General features: G+C 42.5%; 1 protein-coding gene across 1 annotated transcript in view; it reads left to right on the top strand.

Annotated features, from left to right (window-relative positions):
• Positions 1–23,335, top strand: part of LOC109465163 — a 24,402-nt gene that overhangs the window by 879 nt on the left and 188 nt on the right. Inside the window, exons 2-21 of the mRNA XM_019762310.1 lie at positions 4,957–5,106; positions 5,945–6,090; positions 7,333–7,485; positions 8,320–8,484; positions 9,598–9,726; positions 9,876–10,004; positions 10,419–10,540; positions 11,207–11,310; positions 11,724–11,977; positions 15,295–15,439; positions 16,015–16,161; positions 17,338–17,448; positions 18,212–18,368; positions 19,180–19,435; positions 19,677–19,832; positions 20,254–20,471; positions 20,845–21,049; positions 21,325–21,535; positions 21,863–22,001; positions 22,718–22,880. Of these exons, the coding sequence (XP_019617869.1) occupies positions 4,957–5,106; positions 5,945–6,090; positions 7,333–7,485; positions 8,320–8,484; positions 9,598–9,726; positions 9,876–10,004; positions 10,419–10,540; positions 11,207–11,310; positions 11,724–11,977; positions 15,295–15,439; positions 16,015–16,161; positions 17,338–17,448; positions 18,212–18,368; positions 19,180–19,435; positions 19,677–19,832; positions 20,254–20,471; positions 20,845–21,049; positions 21,325–21,535; positions 21,863–22,001; positions 22,718–22,880 (3,260 nt within the window). The remainder of the gene's footprint in view (positions 1–4,956; positions 5,107–5,944; positions 6,091–7,332; positions 7,486–8,319; positions 8,485–9,597; positions 9,727–9,875; positions 10,005–10,418; positions 10,541–11,206; positions 11,311–11,723; positions 11,978–15,294; positions 15,440–16,014; positions 16,162–17,337; positions 17,449–18,211; positions 18,369–19,179; positions 19,436–19,676; positions 19,833–20,253; positions 20,472–20,844; positions 21,050–21,324; positions 21,536–21,862; positions 22,002–22,717; positions 22,881–23,335) is intronic.

Below are 23,335 nucleotides of genomic sequence, written 5' to 3'. Positions count from 1 at the left end.
ACATGCATAATTACAAACAAGACAAACCAAGATAAATACAAACAAGACAAGTTGGTGATCTATCAATTATGAGAATCTACCCGTACAGTAAATGACGTTTTGAACTGCATCAAAAACATTACAGTTTTGTAGGTGTGAAAGTGATGTAGACCCTCGAAGTAGTAACAAACACAGAGAACTGTCATTGAAATGCTGTAACTCTACTATGTTAGAAAGAGATGATAACAGAGTACTTCTTTGACTGGAATATAAAGTTTACAATGTAGAAAGTAGTGCTCAGCTGTTTCACTGTGATAGCCACATCTACATGTAGGGTGGTCAATATAATAATGTTGAAATAGATGGTAGTTTAACTGGCTGAAATTAAGACGGGGCCTTGTGTGATGAACAGCGGAGTGTCTTTGGCCATGACAGAAATGGAAGTGTTTTGTCGGTCTGTTGAATAGTGAATCCAACTCATTTTTAAGATGTTGATTGTGAGAGAAGGCTTGGATATTGGGGGTAGATCATTCCACAAATAAATAGTTGAGGGTAGGAATGATTTTTTATACTTTTCAGTTTTACAGGCAATAGGGGAGAAATTCTGGTTGCGCGAAGGTTGAATGGGACAGAGTCACGAATACGTGATGGAATTAGATCTTGTAAATACTGTGGTGCAAGACCATTTAAAATTTTCCAAAAATTTGGATCAGTTTATGTTTTTGCCTTCTGTCAGGATATGTGTATATGTCCTTTCTGGCGACAGACATGTATGCGGGAGGCATCGCATATATGTCTGTCATGAAAACCATGATATATATTTGTCCTCACCTCACATACATGTGCGGTGGAAAACTGACACATGTATATGTCCTTTCCGGCGACAGACATGTATGCGGGAGTCATCGCACATATGTCTGTCATGAAAACTATGATATATATTGGTCTTTACCTCACACACATGTGTCGCGTAAAACTGACGCATGTATATGTACTTTCATGACAGACATGTATGCGGCAGTCATCGCATATATGTCTGTCATGAAAACTATGATATATATTGGTCTTTACCTCACACACATGTGTCGCGTAAAACTGACACATGTATAGGTCCTTTCATGACAGACATGTATGCGGGAGTCATCGCAAATATGTCTGTCATGAAAACTATGATATATATTGGTCTTCACCTGACACACATGTGCGGTGGAAAACTGACACATGTATATGTCCTTTCAGGACAGACATGTATGTGGGAGTCATCGCAAATATGTCTGTCATGAAAACCATGATATATATCGGTCTTCACCTGACACACATGTGTCGCGTAAAACTGACACATGTATATGTCCTTTCATGACAGACTTGTATGCGGGAGTCATCGCATATATGTCTGTCATGAAAACTATGATATATATTGGTCTTTACCTCACACACATGTGTCGTGTAAAACTGACACATGTACATGACACATATGTCTGTCGGGGAAAACCTTATATATATATGGGCTTCCCCTCACACATGTGTCCTGGAAAATTGACATATACATATGTTCTTTACATCATATATATGTCTGTCTTGAAAGCCAGATGAATACGGGCTTTACCTCACACATGTATATGTCGTGAAAATCGTTTGACCTATGTGAGCTGTAGATGCATAATTCGGACAACAAAGTGATAGATAGATATCTTGTATCCGATTCAGCAGTTGAAGTATATGACTGAATAATTATCCTATAAACACATCCAATGCGTGCAGTATTTTGTTGTAGTTGAAGGGAAGGGTTTCTTTTATTGTCATACTTACACTCTACACCGGCGGGGCCTACTCTGACGTTGGACTAACATAAAGCAAATATCTTATTATTTTATTTCAATTCTATTTATTAGTTTGGCTGTAAGAAGACCATTTGCACAGCCAAGGCAGCCCAACTAGCCAGACGGCTATTATTAAGGGCTTGTCCTGCTGACAAGACAAACATTTACACGTAAATTACAATAACACAATACATCAACGTGGAGAGGTCAGGGTCACACACCAAGAGAGTTCGATAGCTTCCTTTTGAAGGAGGCAATAGTAGTGGCAGTGCGAGCGTCAGTGAAAATATCTAGGGTAGCGAGCAACGTTTTTAGTGATTAGCGATGCATATATACAGATGAAAAGTTACCACGAAAAATTACAAATTATGTCAACCGTAACTAAGGCTATCAACACCGTGCTATCAACGTATACAAAAAGTCAGGACGATTCTTCAAACTACAATTCCCTTGAAACAAACAAAACAGGGGGCCCAAGCTGACACTTCCTCTTTACAAGTGCGATCCTAAGACTAGTAAGAGCTATGTATGTACTTTTAAAAATTATATCTTCGTCTGTGTTAAGCTGTTAAGAGTCTATCCAATGACATGAAAGCTCCTTGGTCTGTCCTAAAGCTGCAACATTCATGAGTGTGTTCTACCATCTATATATATGTGTATGTATAAGAGAGACATATATGAGTGTGTCCTAACACGATATGTGTATGTGTAAAGCGAAAGATATACATGAGTGTGTCCTATCCACTATGTGTGTGTGTGTGTAAAGTTGGACATACATGTGTTTGTGCGACCGTGTATACATGTGTGTGTCAAGCTGGATACATACGTGAGTGCAAAATCTATCCTTATATATGAGGAATTAGTAGTCTTTATATATATGTAATTTTGCGACACTTGGCCCTCCGTACCGTGACCCATTCATCCCATTCATCAGGCATAGAACTAGATATATCTGATTCTAGATATACCTTACCGTCAACTATAAAATGTGTTATAAAATGTGATATAAATCTGCAGCATTTACTACAATTGACTGTATGTGGACGCCCTCCTTTCACGCATTTTGTAATTATAACGGGTGCAGGTACTGGTAATACTGAGTACACTCTAATCAATAAATGCGCATATGATTATAATAGCAGACCATTCTCATTAACCAATGATGAAGAATGGCGGAAAAAACGTCCCAGAGGTTTGGGGATTTTATACGTTCTCTCAGTGTGAATGAGAATTTTAGATGCCCTCCAGCAATATCGTGTCCAATCCTCTGATGCATTCTATGACAAGGCAGTGGACACTGTTGTGGAAGCAATGGCTAGAAGATTGTATATATGTATATATGTATACATATTGTGTGTCTTGATTTATATATGTACATATTGATGTATTGTTACGTTTATGTGTATACTCTCTCCTGGAAGAATAGCTGTCACCCTCGATCGGGTGGGCAGCTAAAGGAGAGTTTTAACTCAATAAACTCAATTGCTAATACTAGAATGTTTTACGCAAATAAAAAATAAGTCAATGTATTCTAGCTCTGCACTCCTTTCTGGTGCAAATTTAATTCACGGTACGGTTGGTGTCAAATTGAATTGATTTTTTTTGTATTTTGGATACACTGAAGCTATTTGCGTTATAGCCAAAACACAAAATGATTCATGTAAATTTAAAGCTTTTTTTTGGTACACTCATTTTCGAGTCACTTCAATCGCATGATAATTCATTCCCTGAAGAACATGACGCATGTAGTGTTTTATCAGCTGTTTTTCAAAGAGTCAGTCCCAACTGAATTTACCAACACTAGTAAGAACGACCCAGTGGTTATGTGACTGTGTGTATCAATTATTAACCAGTATGTAGCAGCGTGTTGAGGTGATGCCCAGCGTTGCGGAAAATGCCTTCATTGTTGTGTTAATTATGTTTGACCCGGCCGATTATCCACGGCGCACCGCAATTATTTTTCAATGGGGTTGATACGGTATTTCCAGCTGTCAACCATCGATATCATGAATACCATTCAGAAGGGCATGGATCATTATTTACTACAAAGAGTTAGCCTCTACCAGGCTTCGGGAGGCGGCTGGAAAGATTACGTAGAGATTGGCCAAACAGAGAGAGATTTTAAAATTTTTTTTTTTAATGTAAAATTTAAAATTTATTTCTAATACAATGAATACATACACCACTTACAAAAGACACAAACAGAGAGAGATAACATACCGGGGGAGTTGGTCCGCTAGAAGAATACAATTTGCCGCACCCGGTGTTCGGTTTAGTAAAGAGGGCATATGTCATTTAATTGAATTGACGACGCGGCTTCACAAATAGTAAAATTCAGCCAAATAATTTAACGTCAACACTGGGTCAAAGGTATCTGGTAGACGATGTCGGCCCCCGTCGTGGTTAAGTGAAGTTCTACGACCCTATTCTAGCACGGACGAAGCGCTACTCCAAGAGCCCTTTGTCCTATGTAGTAAAACTCATGTCTTTTTAATTTATCATGTATACACACACTGTGTAATTATGTAGAGATCGCAATTCAATTTTAGGTATACATTCCTAGCTAGATGATATTTTAAAGTTGTTAAGGTGGACACTGATGTAATGAAACATGCAATTCAGCCTCCGGGCTGCAAAATACTTTAAATCAATAAACCAGTCTTAATAATTACCTCCGCGGAAGGGTTTTGTGAGAGATGTAGATTTTCATGTTCGCAGCTGTTTCTCGCGTTTGGGTGGACGGATTCTTTTGGGACTCGGTATATGTTTTGCTATTGGGCTGTAGATGATACACGTTCTTTTGTTTTTATTGTATATGTGTTTTCGGGCGTGAAAATGGTGCCTTTTGGTGGCCCCAAAACACCCCTTTGAGTGTGAAAGTGGTCGCGACCGTTGACCTTTGGAGTGTATAAGGTATTGTCGGTCTCGTCCACCAAGGTGACCCCTCGCACAGAGGGGTGTCCGGTCTCGATAAATTCTTTGTTTAAACCCCTAGTCCTGCGTCGCGCAACAATTGTTATTGTGCACATGCATCTTCTCTAACACATAAAATTCAACACCATCAAGGCATCAACTATACATAACAAATTAGATATAAAAATATACAATAAAAAGCCCGGAGGTTTAAAATCTCAGATTTTACTTGTTTCCTCTGCAGCTGGCCACAGACGGTTTGAAGACGTCTCACATACAGAAGTTCTACGACTTGGCCGGGTACGCTCCGGAGTCGAAGGATGGGAACGACATCGTGCGGACGGTGCAGGAAAGATTGGGCGATTACTTCAGCAAGAAGGAGGCGGCGACGAGGGTACGTTACTTTAATTTATTTTTTCAATTCAACATGGACAATACAAGATATGGTGGTGAGGTACTCTAGCTATAGCTAATTTTAACCTCACCACCAGACATGCAAGTATACAGTGACAAAATACATGACAAAAAGCAACAGATAACAGTAAATGGGTGGTAGAAATGGATCAATAAAATGGTAAGAAAGAACATGTTTTGTAGTCTATGTAGGAGTTAATCTAATACAAACCGTTTAGTATCAATAACGTAAGTTTGGGTGATTGTCAAAATGTTTGACTGTTTGTATCTGGGTGTAAATTGGGTGATCCTCTAAGTAAAATGTTACATAAGAGTTGTTCAGACATGTTGTGTACATCAAGTTCTGTAGATTGCTGATTAGGGTGACTTTTTGCTGATTATATCGATTATGTACGTCACTTACAGGACAGAAGTATTGTTTTGGGTGGTACTAATTTATGCTAGGTTTGTATGTTTGGGTTCAGAAGTGAGTGGGTGATAAGTTCAGCAAGAAGGAGGAGATTCTCAGTTCTCTGCCATTTAGGCTTCCACGTTTAGGAGGTTTAGCTAAACTAGAGAAGTTAGTGATATATGACCAGATCTGGACATGAACATGTCTCCTTGTTTAAAGTTAAAACTTTTGATCCAACACAAAAAATTCTCTCACCTAGAGCTTTCAACCAGAAACTCTCGTCACCCTCAGTAGACTGACCCAGTCTGGTCGAAAACTCTAGATGAGAGACTTTTTGTGTTGGACCAAAGTTTTAACTTTAAACATGTAACTACCAACAAAGATGAACTTTCATGATAATAAATATGTTTCCTTGTCTTCCATCCAGAGAATAGCAGAAGCAGTGGTCCATTTTCACGACGAGGCGTACTTGCGGGGACAGCAGGACCTGCCCATCCTGTCAGACCTGCCACTGGACATCTACCGGGACGCCGACATCCCGTCCAGGCTTCCCACACCCCTCACATTCAGCACGTAAGACGTTTCCTCTCTTCCTCTAGCCTCTACCAGGCTTTAGCACGTAAGATGTTTCTGTCTCTCATCTAGCACGATGTTATTATGTTTGAGACATCTGCCGGGACGCCGACATCCCGTCCAGACTGCCCACACCCCTCACATTCAGCACGTAAGATGTTTCTTTTTTCTCTGCTGGAATCAAGAACTCGTTTCCGGGCCGCAAAGGCCCTTCGCCCGCTGGTGTAAATTACCGCTACGGGGAGTCTAGCCCGGGGGGGGGGGGGTTGGCTGGCCCTACATCGAGTAAAGGGCCGGACAAACCCATCGGGCTCAACTCCTCCGTAGCGCTATATTTAGGCAGGCGGGCAAAGGGCTCGAAGGAAAACGGCTAACGGCCCGATACTAGTTTTGGCATCCAGGGTACTCGGGATAAAGCTTACACGATAAAGCTAACAGGATAAAGCTAGCGGGATGAAGCTAATGAGATGAAGCTAGCGGGATGAAGCTAGCGGACGATGTTGTTCTGTTTGAGACATCTACCGGGACGCTGACATCCCGTCCAGACTCCCCACACCTCTCACATTCAGCACGTAAGATGTTTCCTGTCTTCCTCTAGCTTCTACCAGGCTTTAGCATGTAAGATGTTTCCTCTCTTTCTCATCATACGAGTAAATAACCTGATACTAGGTACGGGAGTATTTTGTTTCCAATTTGGAACGATGTTATTATGTTTGAGACATCTACCGAGACGCCGTCATCCCGTCCAGGCTTCCCACACCTCTCACATTCAGCACGTAAGACCACTCTCTTTCTCTAGCCTCTACCAGGCTCCAGAAGCGGTTGGAAAGAGTACATGCCAGGGAAGTTGGTCCGCTAAAAATACAGTTGGAGGGGCAAACGGAAATCCTTAAGCAAACTGAACTCCCCTGGCATGATGTCTGTCTATTTGACCAACATCTACTCTTTCCATCCGCGCTTCTAAAACCTGGGAGAGACTAGTTCTTCTCATCATAAATAATCTGATACGCGGTTACAGGAGTACGATTTACGAATCCTTGCAATTCCTACTCTTTTTCCAGCAACCCATTAGAGCAGCACTTCAACAAGAGCTACAGCGTGGTGAAGATTTCTGACATGGTACCGCTGTCCCTGCTGTCCCTATGTGCAGCTACTTGAGATTTCTGACATGTGTGGTACCGCTGGTACAACGCATTACTTGAGATGTCTGACATGTATGGTACCGCTGTCCCTGCTCTATAGGTACTTCAAGCAGCACGTCAACAAGAGCTACAGCGTGGTGAAGATTTCTGACGAGGTACCCCGAGATGACAACGCTACAGTTAACACCGTGGTATACACCTCGGGGCTGGACGAAGTCTTTAAGAACAACTCTAAGGAGGACGAACTCCTCAGGTACGTGTAGAAAAGGTTCATTACTAAGCGATAGCGATAGCAATATATTAGGAAGTTTAAAGTTAAAACCTTTGGTGCAACACAAAAGGTTCTCACACCTAGAGCTTTCGACCAGCCACTCTGGTCTTCCTCAATAGACTGACCCAGTGAAGCTTGTCACGTGGCTTCTTTGAAGTTTGACGTCAACTCTTGGTCAAAGGTCTAGACGATATCGTCCCCCGTCGCGGTTAAGTGAAGGGTGGTGGGCCCTGATGTAAATAGCCGCTTCGCCCCTCTTAGGAAATAGTCTTGTTCACTGTCCAAAATCCTTACAGTTTTAACTTTAAACATGTAACTACCAACACAGATAAACGTTCATAATGATATACCAAGAAAATGTGCTTGAGCATGGTTCTGGATAAAGCACTGTTCTGGATCCAACCCTACAGTCCGGTCTCATATGCAGCATGCACGTACTGTACAAACCTGGAGTGTTAAGCCTAACGAAGGTTCACAAACAAGACCCACACGGTCCTTGTATGTTTTTTTATATGTAGATTCTTTTTTGACACAACAAAAAAAAAGTACAGTGACTTTTTCCAACATCTAGTCACAAGACGTGGTGACGGCACACTCAAGTTTTTTTTTCAACTTATATTAATGCCGCCACCAACGCAGGGGACAATACAAAACTCATTTTTACCTGAGCGAAGTGAGGAAAGTCGTGTAAAGTGCCTTTCCGAAGGGCACAAGATCGGTGACTGTCAGGAATCGAACTCAGGACCTCTTGATTCCGAGTCGAGCACTCTGTCACTACGCCACACGACCCCACAAATGTTGTATGTTTCCTCGCAGATGGCAGTACTTCGGGTCCAGTAACGGTCTGCTGAGGCTGTACCCGGGCCGGGAGTGGGACACCAACTTCGCCGGCTTCTACAACGACTACGACCCGCGGATCCGACCCTGGTACATCGCCGCCACCAGCGGGGCCAAGGACGTGGTGGTCGTCCTGGACTGCAGGTAATTAATAACGGTACCACTGCACGAAAAGTTGGATTTACCAACTCAAAACTCAAGATGTGTTAATTGCACATTTGCTGTGACCCTCCCGGTCACAGGATTGTAGAAAATTCACAATTCGTTTAAAACTTTAAAACACACGTTAAAATTTCACATTAAAAGATTACAAAACGATATCTCATTTCAAGATAGTACTAGAAATCCTTCAATTGTTAACATATGCCATATAGAATTATGTACGGTCAAAGAACGTAGTTCAGTCAGGGAGCTCGGGGAATAAGTCTTCATATTCACACAGCGTAGTTAAGACTAAGGAGAATTATTGTCCAAGTTCGTTGATCGGGTTGCACAGGTAGGGCATGGGAGAGTTCTTGCAACGCACGACAGTACGGGTTTACTGAATATGTTAAATGGAAGACCAGGTTTTAAGACCAGACTTTCTTCCCTCACCAGTTAATTTGATTTTGGTTGAGTGATTTACAAACATTATGATTTTCCTTACCAGTTAATATGATTTTGTTTGTTTTATGCTTGTGAGATAAGTTCCATTGATATGCAAATTCCTTTCGCTTTAACTTATTTATGTTTGGTTGGATTCTTTATGTTACCTTATGATTCATTGCACACTTGTATATAGTGATTATTTTCTTCTTATTTATTATTGTATTTTATCCTCAGTTACTTTGTTTGTATTTTACTATGTTGGGGTTTACCCCCCAGGTATCATTGAAAAACGCCGACAAGGCGATATGTATCACCTGGATAAATAAATAAATAAATGAAGATAAATCTGGTAATGGTTGCCTTTGGTAATGGATGACGCCAGACAACCATTATCTGACCTCTATAGTTATCGTTTAGCCAACATTTCCATATGTTTCTGTCATGCATGATCACGCAATAGCTAACATCAGGACTTAGGTATACAGGGCTCACTCCACACTCACTCCACAAAAAGTGAAATTCACCAATAACAGTTGATACACACAAAAATCTAAACGTTTTCTTTCCTTCTAAATGAAGAATCGTTGTAAAATATGCTTTTTGTTGCTATGATTGAAACATTCAACTTTTTATACAACCACGTGTTCATTATATTTTTTTTCACTCCAGTCACTCCATGATAGGAGAGAAGTTTGACATCGCCAAGGCGGTTGCCAAGACCATCCTGAACACCCTCACCAAGCAGGACTTCGTCAATGTCGTCTGCGCGCGAGCCAGCCACTGGGACGAGACCGGCAGGTACTTTAGCCTTGAGTATTGTCTTGTCCTGTATTCGTCCTCTGCGTTGGTGGCGGCATAAAATAATTTGAGTGTGCTGTCACCATGTCTATATAGTGATGAAATGTTGGAATATAAAAAGATAACCTATGTAACACCCGTGTTTACAGGTGGCACCAACACGACACGGAGGTTCTGAGTTGCCAGCAGAACCGGCTGGTTCCGGCCTCCACCGCGCACAGGAAGGACCTCATCCAGAAGATAGACGGGCTTCAGGCGGGAGGCACGAGTGAGATGAAGTAAGATCATGGTTTTTACATCACCCTTTTACATACATCAGGGGCTTGAGTATATTAAAAAATCCTAAATGCTGCACATTTCCCTCTCCTTGGTGCTGAAGTCTGTGTTGTGATGTGACGTGTGCCATCTAAAGTATATCAGGTCCTGGGACCACGTCAGTGCGCTTTCGCTTTGTGTTACCATGTTTACCTTCCAAGAAAAAAACGTTGGTCGTTGTTCTGTTTCTGGACCAGACGTCTGTCACCATGGTAACTGGTACTGAAGTAGACACCCTGTGGTGTTGGGATATAATTACTTTATGCAACAGGACAAAGCTTGAGGGGCTAGACACTATCTATATGAATTTCAGAGCCTTAGGGAGAAATTCTACCGACTACACAAGCACCGACTACATTTATCACGTTTTTTTACAGGAAGGGTTTTGAGATCGCGTTTGATCTTCTGTCAACGACGTCACGAACGACCTGTCAATCACTTATCGTCATGGTAACGGACGGGAAGGACATGGACGGCGGCAAGGTCAGGTGTGGTCCAGGTGAGGAAAATGTTAAGGCAAAATTCTGGATAGTCTACGTGTGTCCAGATGCAGAACCGTGCCTAATCCAATCCCAAGCTCAGGCGCGGTTAGTGGGTAGTCCACGAGTATCCATCTACTTTCTTGGATACTTGGAGACTATCTAGAACCGTGTCTGAACCTACATGTAGCCCTAACCCACTCAGGCATAGAACAAGATAGGCACGGTTCTGGATACGATAGTTTCATTTCTAACATTTGTAGAACTGATAAATGTAGTAAAATTAACGTTTCTGCGCCCAAAACGCCCTACACTGTTTTCTTTTAAAGCCAAAGTATGGAAATCCCTTGGGGATCCATATTCTGTTTAACACACTACATCTGTATCATAGCCCGATTAACATATTACCTCGGCAACTATGTATATACTAGGACTCTACTATTGTATTATTGTATTTTAAAGAAATGTATTTAAAAATATATATTATTGCACTATTGTATATAATTATTGTATATCTCACTAAGTATGTAATACATGTATGTATTCCCATGTATGTCTAACGATTTTCATCTTTTCCCCAGGGTGTTCCTTAGTAATAGTTGGGACACCCTGGCTTCCTTGTAAGCCGAAATAAATAAATAGAAATAAATTAATGAAAAACGTAAGTTTTGTGTGTGTGTTGACAGGGTACTACACCCGCAGTGGGTACGTCCCTGGGCCGAAATGCCGGTACGACTGGCGCATCGTGTGGGACCGGGTCGCGGAGCTGCAGGAGACGCTCAGGCCAAAGGTCAGGATGTACTTGTACTTTTTGTAACCTTCGTCATGCTAAGATAGCCACTTGGTATGAAATCTTTACTGGTCATTACTGGGTTAGGCTGCAGGGAGAAGGTTGAACATGTATCCATCAATGAATGACATCTTAGAGTCTCTTGTGTCTATATATTAGTCTATATATTAATCTCCAAGCAGATTCTGTGGAGTATTTGCCTCCTGTATAAATCTGCCCCCAGGCGGCCAATATAGGCTCCCTTGTCCCACAGAATGTGTTTGGAGATTACAGCATGTGATCACATATGGCTTTGGGTACTGATGACCATTTGCGACCATCTTCACGACTGTCTTCGCTCCAAGCGAGTATTTTTAGCTACACAACGGTTTATCTTATTTAAACGTCTAACTTCACGATTTTCTTTACACCAGGCGCGGATCTTCAGCTACCTGACGGTGGACGACGGAGAGGAGTTTCCGGGGAAGCTGGCCTGCGACAACCGAGGCTCCATGAAGAAGCTGTTCGACACCAACAACATCATTTCCCAGATGGACAACTACTTTGATTTCCTTTCCGCTAACGTTCAGACCGATCAGGGCCGCTGGACCGCCCCGTATCTAGACGCCTGGGGCCTCGGACTTATGGTGACATTCACTGTACCTGCCATCAGTAAAATAACTAATAAGTAAGTATAGGCTGTGTGCGTAGACATTCCACGTAGATAAACCACCACCCTTGTAAAATATATAACTGGTGTTTGTAGTTGTGTTGTACGTACGTGTGAATTTGATGAAGTCACAAGTAATGCCAGATATTTCAGTTAGCTCAGAAAAACACCACTGCATGTCTTTGCCATATACCGTTTCTTACTAACAAGATGCACTTGAGTTTCAATTTCTGTTATGAGTAACCTGCATGTGCATATGGTTCTTGTAACAGGTATCGTTTTCGTTTGATCCTTTTTTTTTGTACCTCCGAAAAGTTTAAACATTTTTTCTTTCTTCGCGAATCTGTGTAGCATGAGTTCTAGCATTAACTGTGACTTCACTAGTCCTGGCTGCCGGCTTTTAAAACTCCATGAACCTCTTAGCACAAATCACTGGGATCTATTCATTTTACAGACTTTGCTATGTGCTCATCTATTTTGAGGTGAGACTTTTGCCCAGACGTTTGTGCGCTTAAATAGCAAGCACAAATCGTTGGGAAATTATTCCTTTGAAACATACTTTGATGTGCGCTCATCTGCATTGTAGGTGAGACCTTTGTCTATGTCATTGTCCAGTTGAAATTCGGCTAAGTGTGGCTGAATGCCTTAAAGTTTCTTCTTCTTGTTCTTCTTCTTTGATAAGCTATCTGGCAGCCATGACCGAATTCCTGTCCGTGGTTTGTGGCGTGTTTAAGTGTTGTTATAAGTGCAGGGACAGTGAATGACTCCACAAGCCGGCTACCGTTTCTCCTTTTATGACACACTCACTCGTGTGTATTCTGTTGTTATTATTAATCACGGCATCATCTGGGCATCATAACTAATGGTTCACTTCAGCCACGCTTCTTCTATCAGAACAAACAAACAAACAAACAAACACGAACGCTTCCTGTGCACGACGTTTGGAATGATCCGCGGAAGCAAAAAGCATGTTCATCATCAGCCGCCATTTCTAATCGTCCATTTCTCATGTTTTCCATCGCCACCTTTTCGTACATATTGTATCGTTGCGGACACACAGCCATACTTTGCTTTCTGCTTTCCAGTAATACTCCTGGCTACGCTTTGTGTCAAGCATCCACACTATCAATATAACTCATTCTAATACGCAATGTAAAATTACAAAACTTAACAAAAATTTAAAAAATCACCAGGGTGGTGAATGTTGAGTAGTACACCTTTTTATTCACAGCCACTTGTTCAACAAGAGTTGACGTTTCGATGACACCTGCCATCTTCAGCAGGGCAAGTATGACTGGTTCACTGTGTACTGAACCAGTAACACCTAGCTTCAGTTAACCAATAACACCTAGCTTCAGTGAACTAGTAACACCTAGCTTCAGTGCACAGTGAACCTGTCATACTTTCCCTGATGAAGATGACAGACGGCCATCCAAAAGTCGGCTCTTGTAAACAATGGCTGTGAATAAATACCTTTGCTATTCAAAACTCCTACGAATATATCGTAAAACATTGCATACGACGTCCATACTGACATTGCTCCAGACTTGTAGCACTATGTGCAAAGCATGACCGAAAAAAAGGGTGATCTTGCCATCAGAAATGTCTGATTCGAAGCTCCAAATTTTTGACGAGTGAAAACACAACACCTCTTCTGGATGGCACGAAGTCAACCGAGGCCCACTTCGCACCACTGGAAGAGGTCTATAGATCTAGCACTGCGATGCCGCAAGATTTTTTTACAATCATAAGTAATAATAACACGTTCTTAGTAAAACATTGAACTTTATTCCAACACAAGGGTTACAGAGCGATCAAATTTTCGACGACCACTGTCGCCTTCATCAGGATAATTAATGATCAATCACTTATCAATCACAATCATTCATTATCCTGATGAAGGCGACAGTGGTCGTTGAAAATTTGATCGCTCTGTAGCCCTTGTGTTGAAATGAAGTTCAATGATTTACTATGATTACTACCAACACAGATGAACTTTCATGATAAAAACACGTTCGTATGAAATAACCTTAGTGAGCAGAACGCTCTAGCTAGCCATTTTCCTGTTTGTAACGTGACCATTTATGATGTGTACCTGGCATTTCAACTGACTTTTGTGACCTGTTTTCCGTGTAACTTCCCATTTTCCGTACTGCCGCTTATGTGTAATTCCTCTTATGTTGTTGCCTAACCATCATGTGCACCATAGTTTTCCCTTGACCAACTGACCAGCTTCCCACTCTAACCATGTACTTCTATAGATTGGGTGGTTTTATTTCTTGGTCAACCAACATATTCCTCACCACAATCAGCCCCCAGTAAGACATCTGGAGCCGCATAGTTCCTGTTTAGAACTTTTATTCAGCCTGTTAGGACAATACAATATATGGGATGCCAGATTACAAGAGGATCTGTAGATGTGTCATTATGCCTTTATTAGCCACTAGGGAAACATGCACAGGCGAAACCGGTCTGAACGACAGTTTGAATAACTAAGTTCTATATGGGAACTATGAAGCTCCAGATGTCTTGTTGAGGCATGACTGCAGTGCGAAAGCTGTCGGTTGGCTGAGGAATGATTCCACTCTCTATATACCCAAAACGTACTTAGAAGTCAAACCTCTTTAGTGAACCATTAGGTGTGTTGCACTCCTAGCATGCTTTCCCTCCTGGAATGGTGAAATTGTGTCATGTTCTAAACCAGGTTGATTCTGGTGCAGTCTATCCTTTAGGGTACATGGACGTAGAGCTAATATTTTGTAGATGTCTTCCCCGTACCCGTCAGTACGTCCCATGCATGTCCTTGTCTACTGTACAGTTACGATGTTCTCTAACTTCCGTTCGATCGCATGTCGAAGGTGAGTTGTTTTTTGCTTGTTTCCCGCGTACTGAACAAGCGGTTGGTTAACCATGGACAATCCCACATTGAGTGATGGCTTGCACATCATGCTTCTATCTGTAAAAATCCTGAACGCACTAACATCATCTCAGAACCACGATAACCCCAACCTTACCACAACCATTGATCAGCGACTATCCCTTCTTAGTTGACTCGATGACACAGTAATCTATACTTTGAATACCATTACTTATCTGAAAGCTCTACACGTCGCAAGAAAAATTTACACGCAACGACATTAAGATTGGATGGTAAATCTAAGAGAAACTGACTAAGCATATGAATAATTGGAAACTCGAAATTAAAAGTCGACGACTATGATATTCAGAACGCTTTGATCCCGTAAGTGATGGTATACGATACTAAAATCATGTTTCTGTACGAAGATGAGAATCTGCCTGTACGTTCTGCATGACCATGATGTTGTGGTGTCCAGGGCTATAGGTGTAGCGGGCGTGGACGCCACTCTGGAGGAGATAGAGAACATCTTGGTGAACGACCAGTGGGGATCCGTCTACACCTTCCTCATCAACAACGAAGGAGAGACCATCTTCCACCCGCTGCTCAGGCCCAGCACACAGGTCAGGAACTAGAGTCATAAAAGACATGATAAAAGCTGACATGGCCTTCCCAATCACTTCATACCTGTCTCTTTTAATATAATCTCCAAGCAGATCTTTTGGTGGGGGTAAGACAGTATCAAATTGGCAAGTATGTAACCCTTGGGTGGGGAATGGTTACAGACTGGCCAATTTGATACTGTCTTACCCCCACCAAAAAAAACTGCTTGGAGATTATTTTAATATGCAGTTTAAAAGGACGGGAAAGAAAACAGTTTTGAAGCCTCGTTGGAGGGAGGGATGGATATGTTGTGTTTTAGTAGCCATGTTACGGTAGTTGCAGATCTGGAAAGGGAACAAGATTGTTAACTTAAAGACAATAGACTCCAAACTTCCAAACTTAAAGACACTAGACTCTGAACTGACCATATGTAACCGGTTGCCCTCCACCCCAAGCAGACCATCATGTAACCTGTTTCATTATTCCCGTCTCTATATGTATTCTAGTTAGTAGACGACATCATCTGGCAGCTTAGTGGGCGGTACTATCTGGCACAAAAGGTTGACATGTAAACTGTTTCTCCCCCGCGCTCTAGTTAGTGGACGACCCCATCTTCATCCCGATCCGGCAGCTGGAGATGCCGAACGGGAAACCGGAGAAGTTCCTGGAAGTGGAGGAGGCCATGAAGAGGGGGAAGAGGGGGTCTCTGTACATCAAGGACGCCATTAGGGGCATACCCAAGGTACCATCAAATTTTTCTTTTATTATTCTGACATGTAATCACCAGACGTGGTGACGACACACTCAAGTTTTTTCAACTTATATCAATGCCGCCACCAACACAGGGGACAAATACATGCCAGGACAATACTCATTTTCACCTGAGCGAAGTGAGGAAAGTCGTGTAAAGTGCCTTTCCCAAGATCGGTGGCATGTCAGGACTCGAACCCGGGACTCTCAGTTCCGAGTCGCGCACTCTGCCACTACGCCACACGACCCCACACAACTTTTCAGTTTATATCATTTTATCTTTTACCTTTGACATGTCCCACTCTAATTTTAAGTCCAATTCAAATAATTTCTGTTAAACGATGTATATATATATATAGTTATATTTTGTATTATTCTAGACTGGACAACAGAAATGATAGTGATGTATCACAAATGAAGAGATCGTTATGAATCAAATCAAACCATGTAGGATTTTAACAAGTACATACGATTCGCACTGGAATTGGTTTAGCAACCCTTAAAACCTACATGTAGCTTCATGCAAAAAAGTACCTTTTCACGTCAAAAGAGCATTTTTCAAATTCAGCAGCGCTAAAAAGAAACGTTTTTATGCTACTACAGTCAAAACGGGCCAGGAAGACCACTCAGGGGACCGATAAGAGACCTCCAACATGTGGTCACAATAGCATGTAGAGATGGTCACTAGTACAGGTTTGACTGTATTGCTTTGTGGGGCGCAACACGAATTAAAACGCTGCCATTTGTATTAAGATGCGACGTGGGCAATGAAGGATTTCAACCAATATTTTATTTTATTTTATTTATTTAAATTGCAAACAATACAGTGCAATACAGTGGAAGCCCTGGCAGCTGAGCTGATGTCGGGCCCCACGTTGTGGAATACATACATACATAACACAATAAAGTAACGAATCACATACCCTACAATCCATAACCTAGGCTAATGCATTGTATACAAAAAAGTAATAATAAATAAGTATGGTAGGAGGCCAGAGGTCATTCAAAATATATAATATTTACAAACATATATTATTTTCAATATTTACAATGTTGTAGGAATAGATGGAAGGACTAAGAGTTATGTAATCACGCCAACCAATATGTTCATGTATGGCGTGAACTAGAGTCAGTTTAGCCTAACCTAATCGCTTTCTGTCATCCCAAGGGAGATTTCCAGGACGGAGTGAAGGTGATCGTCGGTCCTGCCACCTACTACTACACCGCACTCAACGACTCTGTCTACGCGTTCGCTTTCAACTTGGCAGACACGGACAAGGTATGCATTAGGAGTAAAAGGCTGTAGCATGCATTTCGTCTTTAGATGTATTCAATTTGGTGTCAAACAACGCACGTTGACTAGAAAGCTGGAGATCGACTACTGCCGTGTCTTTACTGCTTTTGGTTTTCTTGTAGCCTGGTATCCTGTCTTACGTGATTGGGGCATAGTAGTTGGAGTGTTCAGGCAGGCTCTAATAGCTTCCCCCGCCTAGTGCAACAGCCTCTCCGGCAAGACAAGAGTGTTACGCTAATAGAGATGACATGCTTGAGGATTTGATTTGTCCCATCACGTTCGTGGTAGGGCTAATCAATCTCCCATCATGAAATACACACCGGGAAACCTAGCTGAGGCGGGCGGGGAAGAGCTCATGCGGCCCCGAGAAAATCCCGCCCCTACCACGATACCAGACTGGATACCAGGCTAGTTACCTCCATGAAAAATGGAGGTATTGTTTTTGGCGTGTCTGTCTGTGTGTCTGTGTGTGTGTTTCCGCAAATTTGTAATCAGCATAACTTCATAACGCCTTTATGGATTGTGATGATATTTGGTATGCTGATAAGTCTTAGGAAGACAAAAGTCAAGGTCAAATATTTGCCTCCTGGTGGATGACCTTGGTACTGCAGCAGAACTTCCGGTTTTTGTATCTTTGGTCCTGAACATGATATGGTCTTGACTTTCTGTTGACAGATAGCTTTTTCTGTCAGGAATAAGTGGTGTGGGTTTGGTCCCCCTAGCAGCTTGTTTCCTTGATGTTTTTCAGAACTTCCGTCATCCGAAGGAACCGAAGAAGACGCCCAAGATCCCCACCAGCTACTACAACCTCCTGACTGCTTACAATGTGACAAGGGGGCATTTCAATACAAGTGTCAGGGAGCAGTTGGGAAGCAGCTGGGGAGCTGTCAGGGAGCAGTTCCAAGGTGTCCTTTTCTCTCATTAATAGCTTAAAGATTGACATTCAATTCGAGAAAACTCAACATATTTTATTCAAAGAATAGAATAGAAATTTAGATTATAATAACACTGCTTATTTGGCGATGGGTCGATCACACATCTTGCAATAATTGGCAGTACTTCGTACTTACTTTACTCGTATGTCCCTCGAGGCACTGTGGTAGCCCAGAGGTATCCGTTTTGCATGGCCTTCCTCGTGCAATCCACAGGTATACCGGTATCTCTAACGAAAACGGTATAAACGGTCGTGGCTGTATAAAACATTCATGTTAGCACCGTAAATAATTTCATCAGGTTGGAAGATACTTAGGGTATAGAATTTTCTTCTTACACGACCAGTAAAGTTGTTGCAGAACTCTAGTCAGAAGCTCTGAGGAAGGTGACTGATAGACATCAAAACGTAAGCAGGTGAGAACCTTTACTGGTTGTGTAAGAAGAAAATTATATACCCTATTCATGTTAGCAGTCATAACATTACACCAATGATAATGTTATACCCAGAACCGTGATTTGGCAAGAGCCATGAACGGCTTTGGGTAATCGACGGTTCTGTATATTCCACGCGTGTCCAGAACCGTGCCTGACGCCAATTAATTGGATACGGAGAGACTAAGCTAGCCTTGGTGCCATCCCCAGTAGTATTCGCCAACTCTATAACCAGTTGTAAGCTGGCGGTGAATTCTACTGGGGATGGCACCCAGGCTAAGACTAAGCTGGTGTGTTACACAGATACAGATCAAAGACACTCACACACTAACACATTGCTGTATCCTTCAGAGGCCTGGGAGAGTCTTGACGTCAAGTTTAACGAGAGGCGGTACCCCAAACTGTTCGTGTCCTACGAGCACTCCACGTTCCGCCTGGCCCCGAAGTGCTACTGCAACCCGAACAAGTTCCTGTTCGACGTGGACATGGCCAAGGAGACCATCGACGCGCACACGTTCATGAACTCTGACACGACAGACGAGGGGTGCTCCACGTCTCACGACCACAATGAAAATGCGAAGAACATTACATATGAGAAGAACATAAGGTAATGCCAACGTGATACCAAAATGCGCCAAAAAGCAGTTACTCAAGCAACTGGATATGCTTTTGGAAACGGTCAGACGTTTCAGCTGGTATCCACTAGCTTTCGTCAGTGACTAAGACTTTTGAGTAAGATTGTGTTGTACTGAATCAGCCTTCGGGCTGCGAGTGATTTATATATAATTTGATAAACATTCATTTATCATCATCATTTTTTTGTTTTGTTTTGTTTTCTTTTCTTTTAGAGCGGACGTACTGATCACGTCCCAGATAGAGGAGATCTGGAAGAACAGAGACTTTGAGGGTCTGGTGGACGTGAAGTGGACGTACATCGGGTGCCGCAGCGGCGTGTTCCGGACTTACCCCGGGCACAGGTCCAGGAGAACGTACGATCCTACAGGGTAAGCTCCGGGAGACTTACTCACAAGTTACGCCTACTTGTTTAATGTAGTTTGCACCAGACTAACTACGCTGGCCGGCTGGCCATACATAGGGATAATATTTGCCTCGGGAGTCTGGCCGCCTTGTGGTTTGGCTGGCCTTCAGAATATATATACAGGGTCGTTTTACCAAATTGAATTTTTCCTAGCTCTTTTCGGCAATGAACAGTGGACCATGGCTAAACGTATCGTCCTATGAGGACTGCGACCCTTTCCAGTAGGGTGCATGTTAGGTGACTGACACAGCCTCTTGACGGCAGGACTATGCACACTACCAACGATACCACTTTCATTATAAAGATTCCTGAGGCAGATGAACTCTTACGTGAGCTACTCTGGTTCAATATTCTTCCTTTTGTATCGTTTTTGTTTCCCGGTGCAGACGCCCCTGGTACCACCGCGCCATCACGAACCCCCACAAAATCACCATCTCCAACGCCTACCTGGATGCTGCCGGGGTTGGTAAGGTCGTGACCCTGTCCAGGGCCATCTTCGAGGGGATGCCGATCCCGGACCAGGACGAGTGCGAAAACGCCACGGCGATGGGGAAAGGGCTGCCGGGAGGCTGTCACTGCGAGAGGGATAGCGAATGTCTATCAGGTATGTAGTAGTAGTAGTAGTAGTAGTAGTAGTAGTAGTAGTAGTAGTATTTGTAGTAGTACTTGCAGTAGTAATTGTAGTAGCAGTGGTAGTAGTTGTAGTAGTTGAAGTAGTAGTTGTAGTAGTAGTAGTGGGGTTAGAAGTTGTAGTAGTAGCAGTAGTGACAGTAGTAGTAGTGGTAGTAGTTGTAGTAGTAGTAGTAGTGACAGTAGTAGTAGTGGTAATGTTGACTCAAGGAACTAAATAGATTTCGAAAAAGGGCCAGACGTTTAGGTAACATCCACATCCATGACCAGTTGACAAGGCTATGTTTCTTATTGTAACATCAGTTTGATGTTGTTTTCAAATGTCAATGACCACGCTTTCACGCCAGACTACTGCTACATCAGTGAGGCGCCAGGAAGCAACCAGCATCTGCCCAGGTGCGCATCTGACAAGGTCCAGGCGGTGGGGGGTCTGGACATCCTGTACAACGACTTCCACGATCACATCTACAACATGATGCAGTCCAGCGACTTCAAGAAGTCCTGCGGACAGAACTACACCTGCCCAAACGGGGAGCCAGGCTGCCAGACTAGGTAACTGCTAGATGTTGTGCTATTTACCAGCTTGTGTAATTTGTTTCCGTCACCGAGGATTTCTTTCGCTTAATGCCACCCCAACAGTTATAACAAACACATCAACATACCAGTCAATAGTAAACAACTGTCACCATAGAAATGCTTTTTATTGCCTTTCATGTTGCCATAACATCTCATTAGTTTGTCTCCATGAATTTCTTTCAGATATCCAATAGTATCAGATCAGACTGCGTATACTAATATCATATTAAAGATGGACCTATCTGTTCCAGGTGCTATCTGTTCGACAACTTCGCCAACTTGGTGACGGACCAGGACTTCCTGTCGCTTAGCAACCTGGATGAGAGAGAGTACCACCGGGTGTCGCTGGGCAGGAAGGAGGGGGAGGTGATGATGGAGCTCATCTACAAACACAAGTTCTTCGAGAGGAAAGAGCAGATCGACTTCCAGGGAGCGTGCAGCGTCTCGCCGTACTCACCCAAGGTGAGTACTGTTATTAGCGGTGAACAGTACTCACCTTTTTTCTAGAAATGGACGTGGTCCATAGATACCAATTACGTCATCATGACGACATGCTATTTTGCATGCATTATCGTTTTGCAACTACGTACGTGTACTTTTAGAAGAGAAATCAAGATCTACATGACTGTACACTAATAGCCCTAAGTAGTATTTTTGATACCATCCAAAATTATGAAACTCTCCCCGTTACTGCTTTTACGTAGGCAGCTGAGCTGATACATAATGTTAATGCGTGTTGATTATATTTTCGTTTAGTAATCCCAAACTATAAAACGCATTTTCCCACAGGTGACATTGGAAGGCATCCCCACCACGCCGCGGAGCCAAGACGACTACTTCAGAAACAAGGGTCCCATACCGAAGTTCTCCAACGAGTTCGGCTGCATACAGGACGTGGTGGGGTTCCTGGCGAACGTGTCTGCGCTAGGTGAGGGAGGGTGAAGGGCTTTGTGTGTGTGTGTGTGTGTGTGTGTGTGTTTGTGTGTGTGTGTGTGTGTTTGTGTGTGTTTGTGTGTGTGCGTGTGTATATGTTGTGTTTGTGTGTGTGTGTGCGTGCGTGCGTGCGTGTGTGTGTGTGTGTGTTTGTGTGTGTGTGTGTATGTGTGTGTTTGTGCGTGACTTTCCTCACTTCACCCAGGTGTAAAATGGGTACCCGACTTTGATTGTGGAGGTAAAATGCAGCAGAGGGAGAGGGATGGGCTCCGCCTTCCAATATTTTGCATTAGACACAGTGGATCAAAAACCCACTGCCCCTAGGGGCTCACAAAAGGCTAAGGAAGCACCTTTACCTTTGTAATGAAGGCATTATAATGGCCATTTGTATGTTAGAAACATTAAATAGGTACTTTTTCTTTATTCAGATGTTTTATTCACAAGACAACTCAAGTTGAGCAACTTATTTTGCCAGCGACGTCCCCAATCCCACCTATGGGATTATCATTTTAATCAGAAAAGGATAAGTGCCTTCCATATCCTTTCCAAGGAGAGATTCTCAGTCGAAAAGAGCATTTAAAAACCGTTGGGCTTGCTGGGTAAAAGTTTGTGTAAGTAACATTTAGAATTTTAGTCAGCAATGGTTGAGGACGAGCCTTTCAGTACTTAACTGTTATAATGATTTAACACCATCTAAATCAACAATCTCAGGTCCAACGAAGATGATCATGGGGAACATCTCCGGCCCGTGTACGTCCGGGTTCTACTACGTCATCGCCCTGCCCAGAACCAACCTGTTTCTGCTCGTCATCGAGAACTGGACCAACCACAAGGAGAGCCTCTTCTACAACTTCAACTGCCGCATTCAGAACAGGTTTGTTTATTTATTGTTTGTTTTTTAGGATATCTATTAGTGTGAATTTCACTCTATTCTTCTTGGAGTCTGTAGTGATTTTTTTTTATTTACTTCATAGTTCACTCAAATGTTTTGGGTTACAGTACGACCAGTAAGGACAGAGTTTTTTTTTGTTTGTTCGTTTATTTGTTTGAATTTACTGCGAGTGTGGAAGGAGGACAAAACAGGTGCATTGGCACCTTTACAAGTTGCCCTACCAAACGCTACAATATAAAATACAGATTTTTATATTAAAGACAAAATAGATTACAATATTGAACAATATTAACATGAAACAGAAATACCTACAATATGATACATTAAACATGAAATACTGTACAATGTCATGAAACATCATACATTACATACAAAAAAATGGCAATGATTAAAAACCAGTAATAATACTAATGAGGTCGTAAAGCCGTACAGGAGTC

This window comes from Branchiostoma belcheri, unplaced genomic scaffold, assembly GCF_001625305.1.
Source record: "Branchiostoma belcheri isolate BF01 breed outbred unplaced genomic scaffold, Haploidv18h27 scaffold15, whole genome shotgun sequence".
Classification (NCBI taxonomy): Eukaryota; Metazoa; Chordata; class Leptocardii; order Amphioxiformes; family Branchiostomatidae; genus Branchiostoma; species Branchiostoma belcheri.
This window is presented reverse-complemented; position numbering and strand designations above follow the sequence as displayed.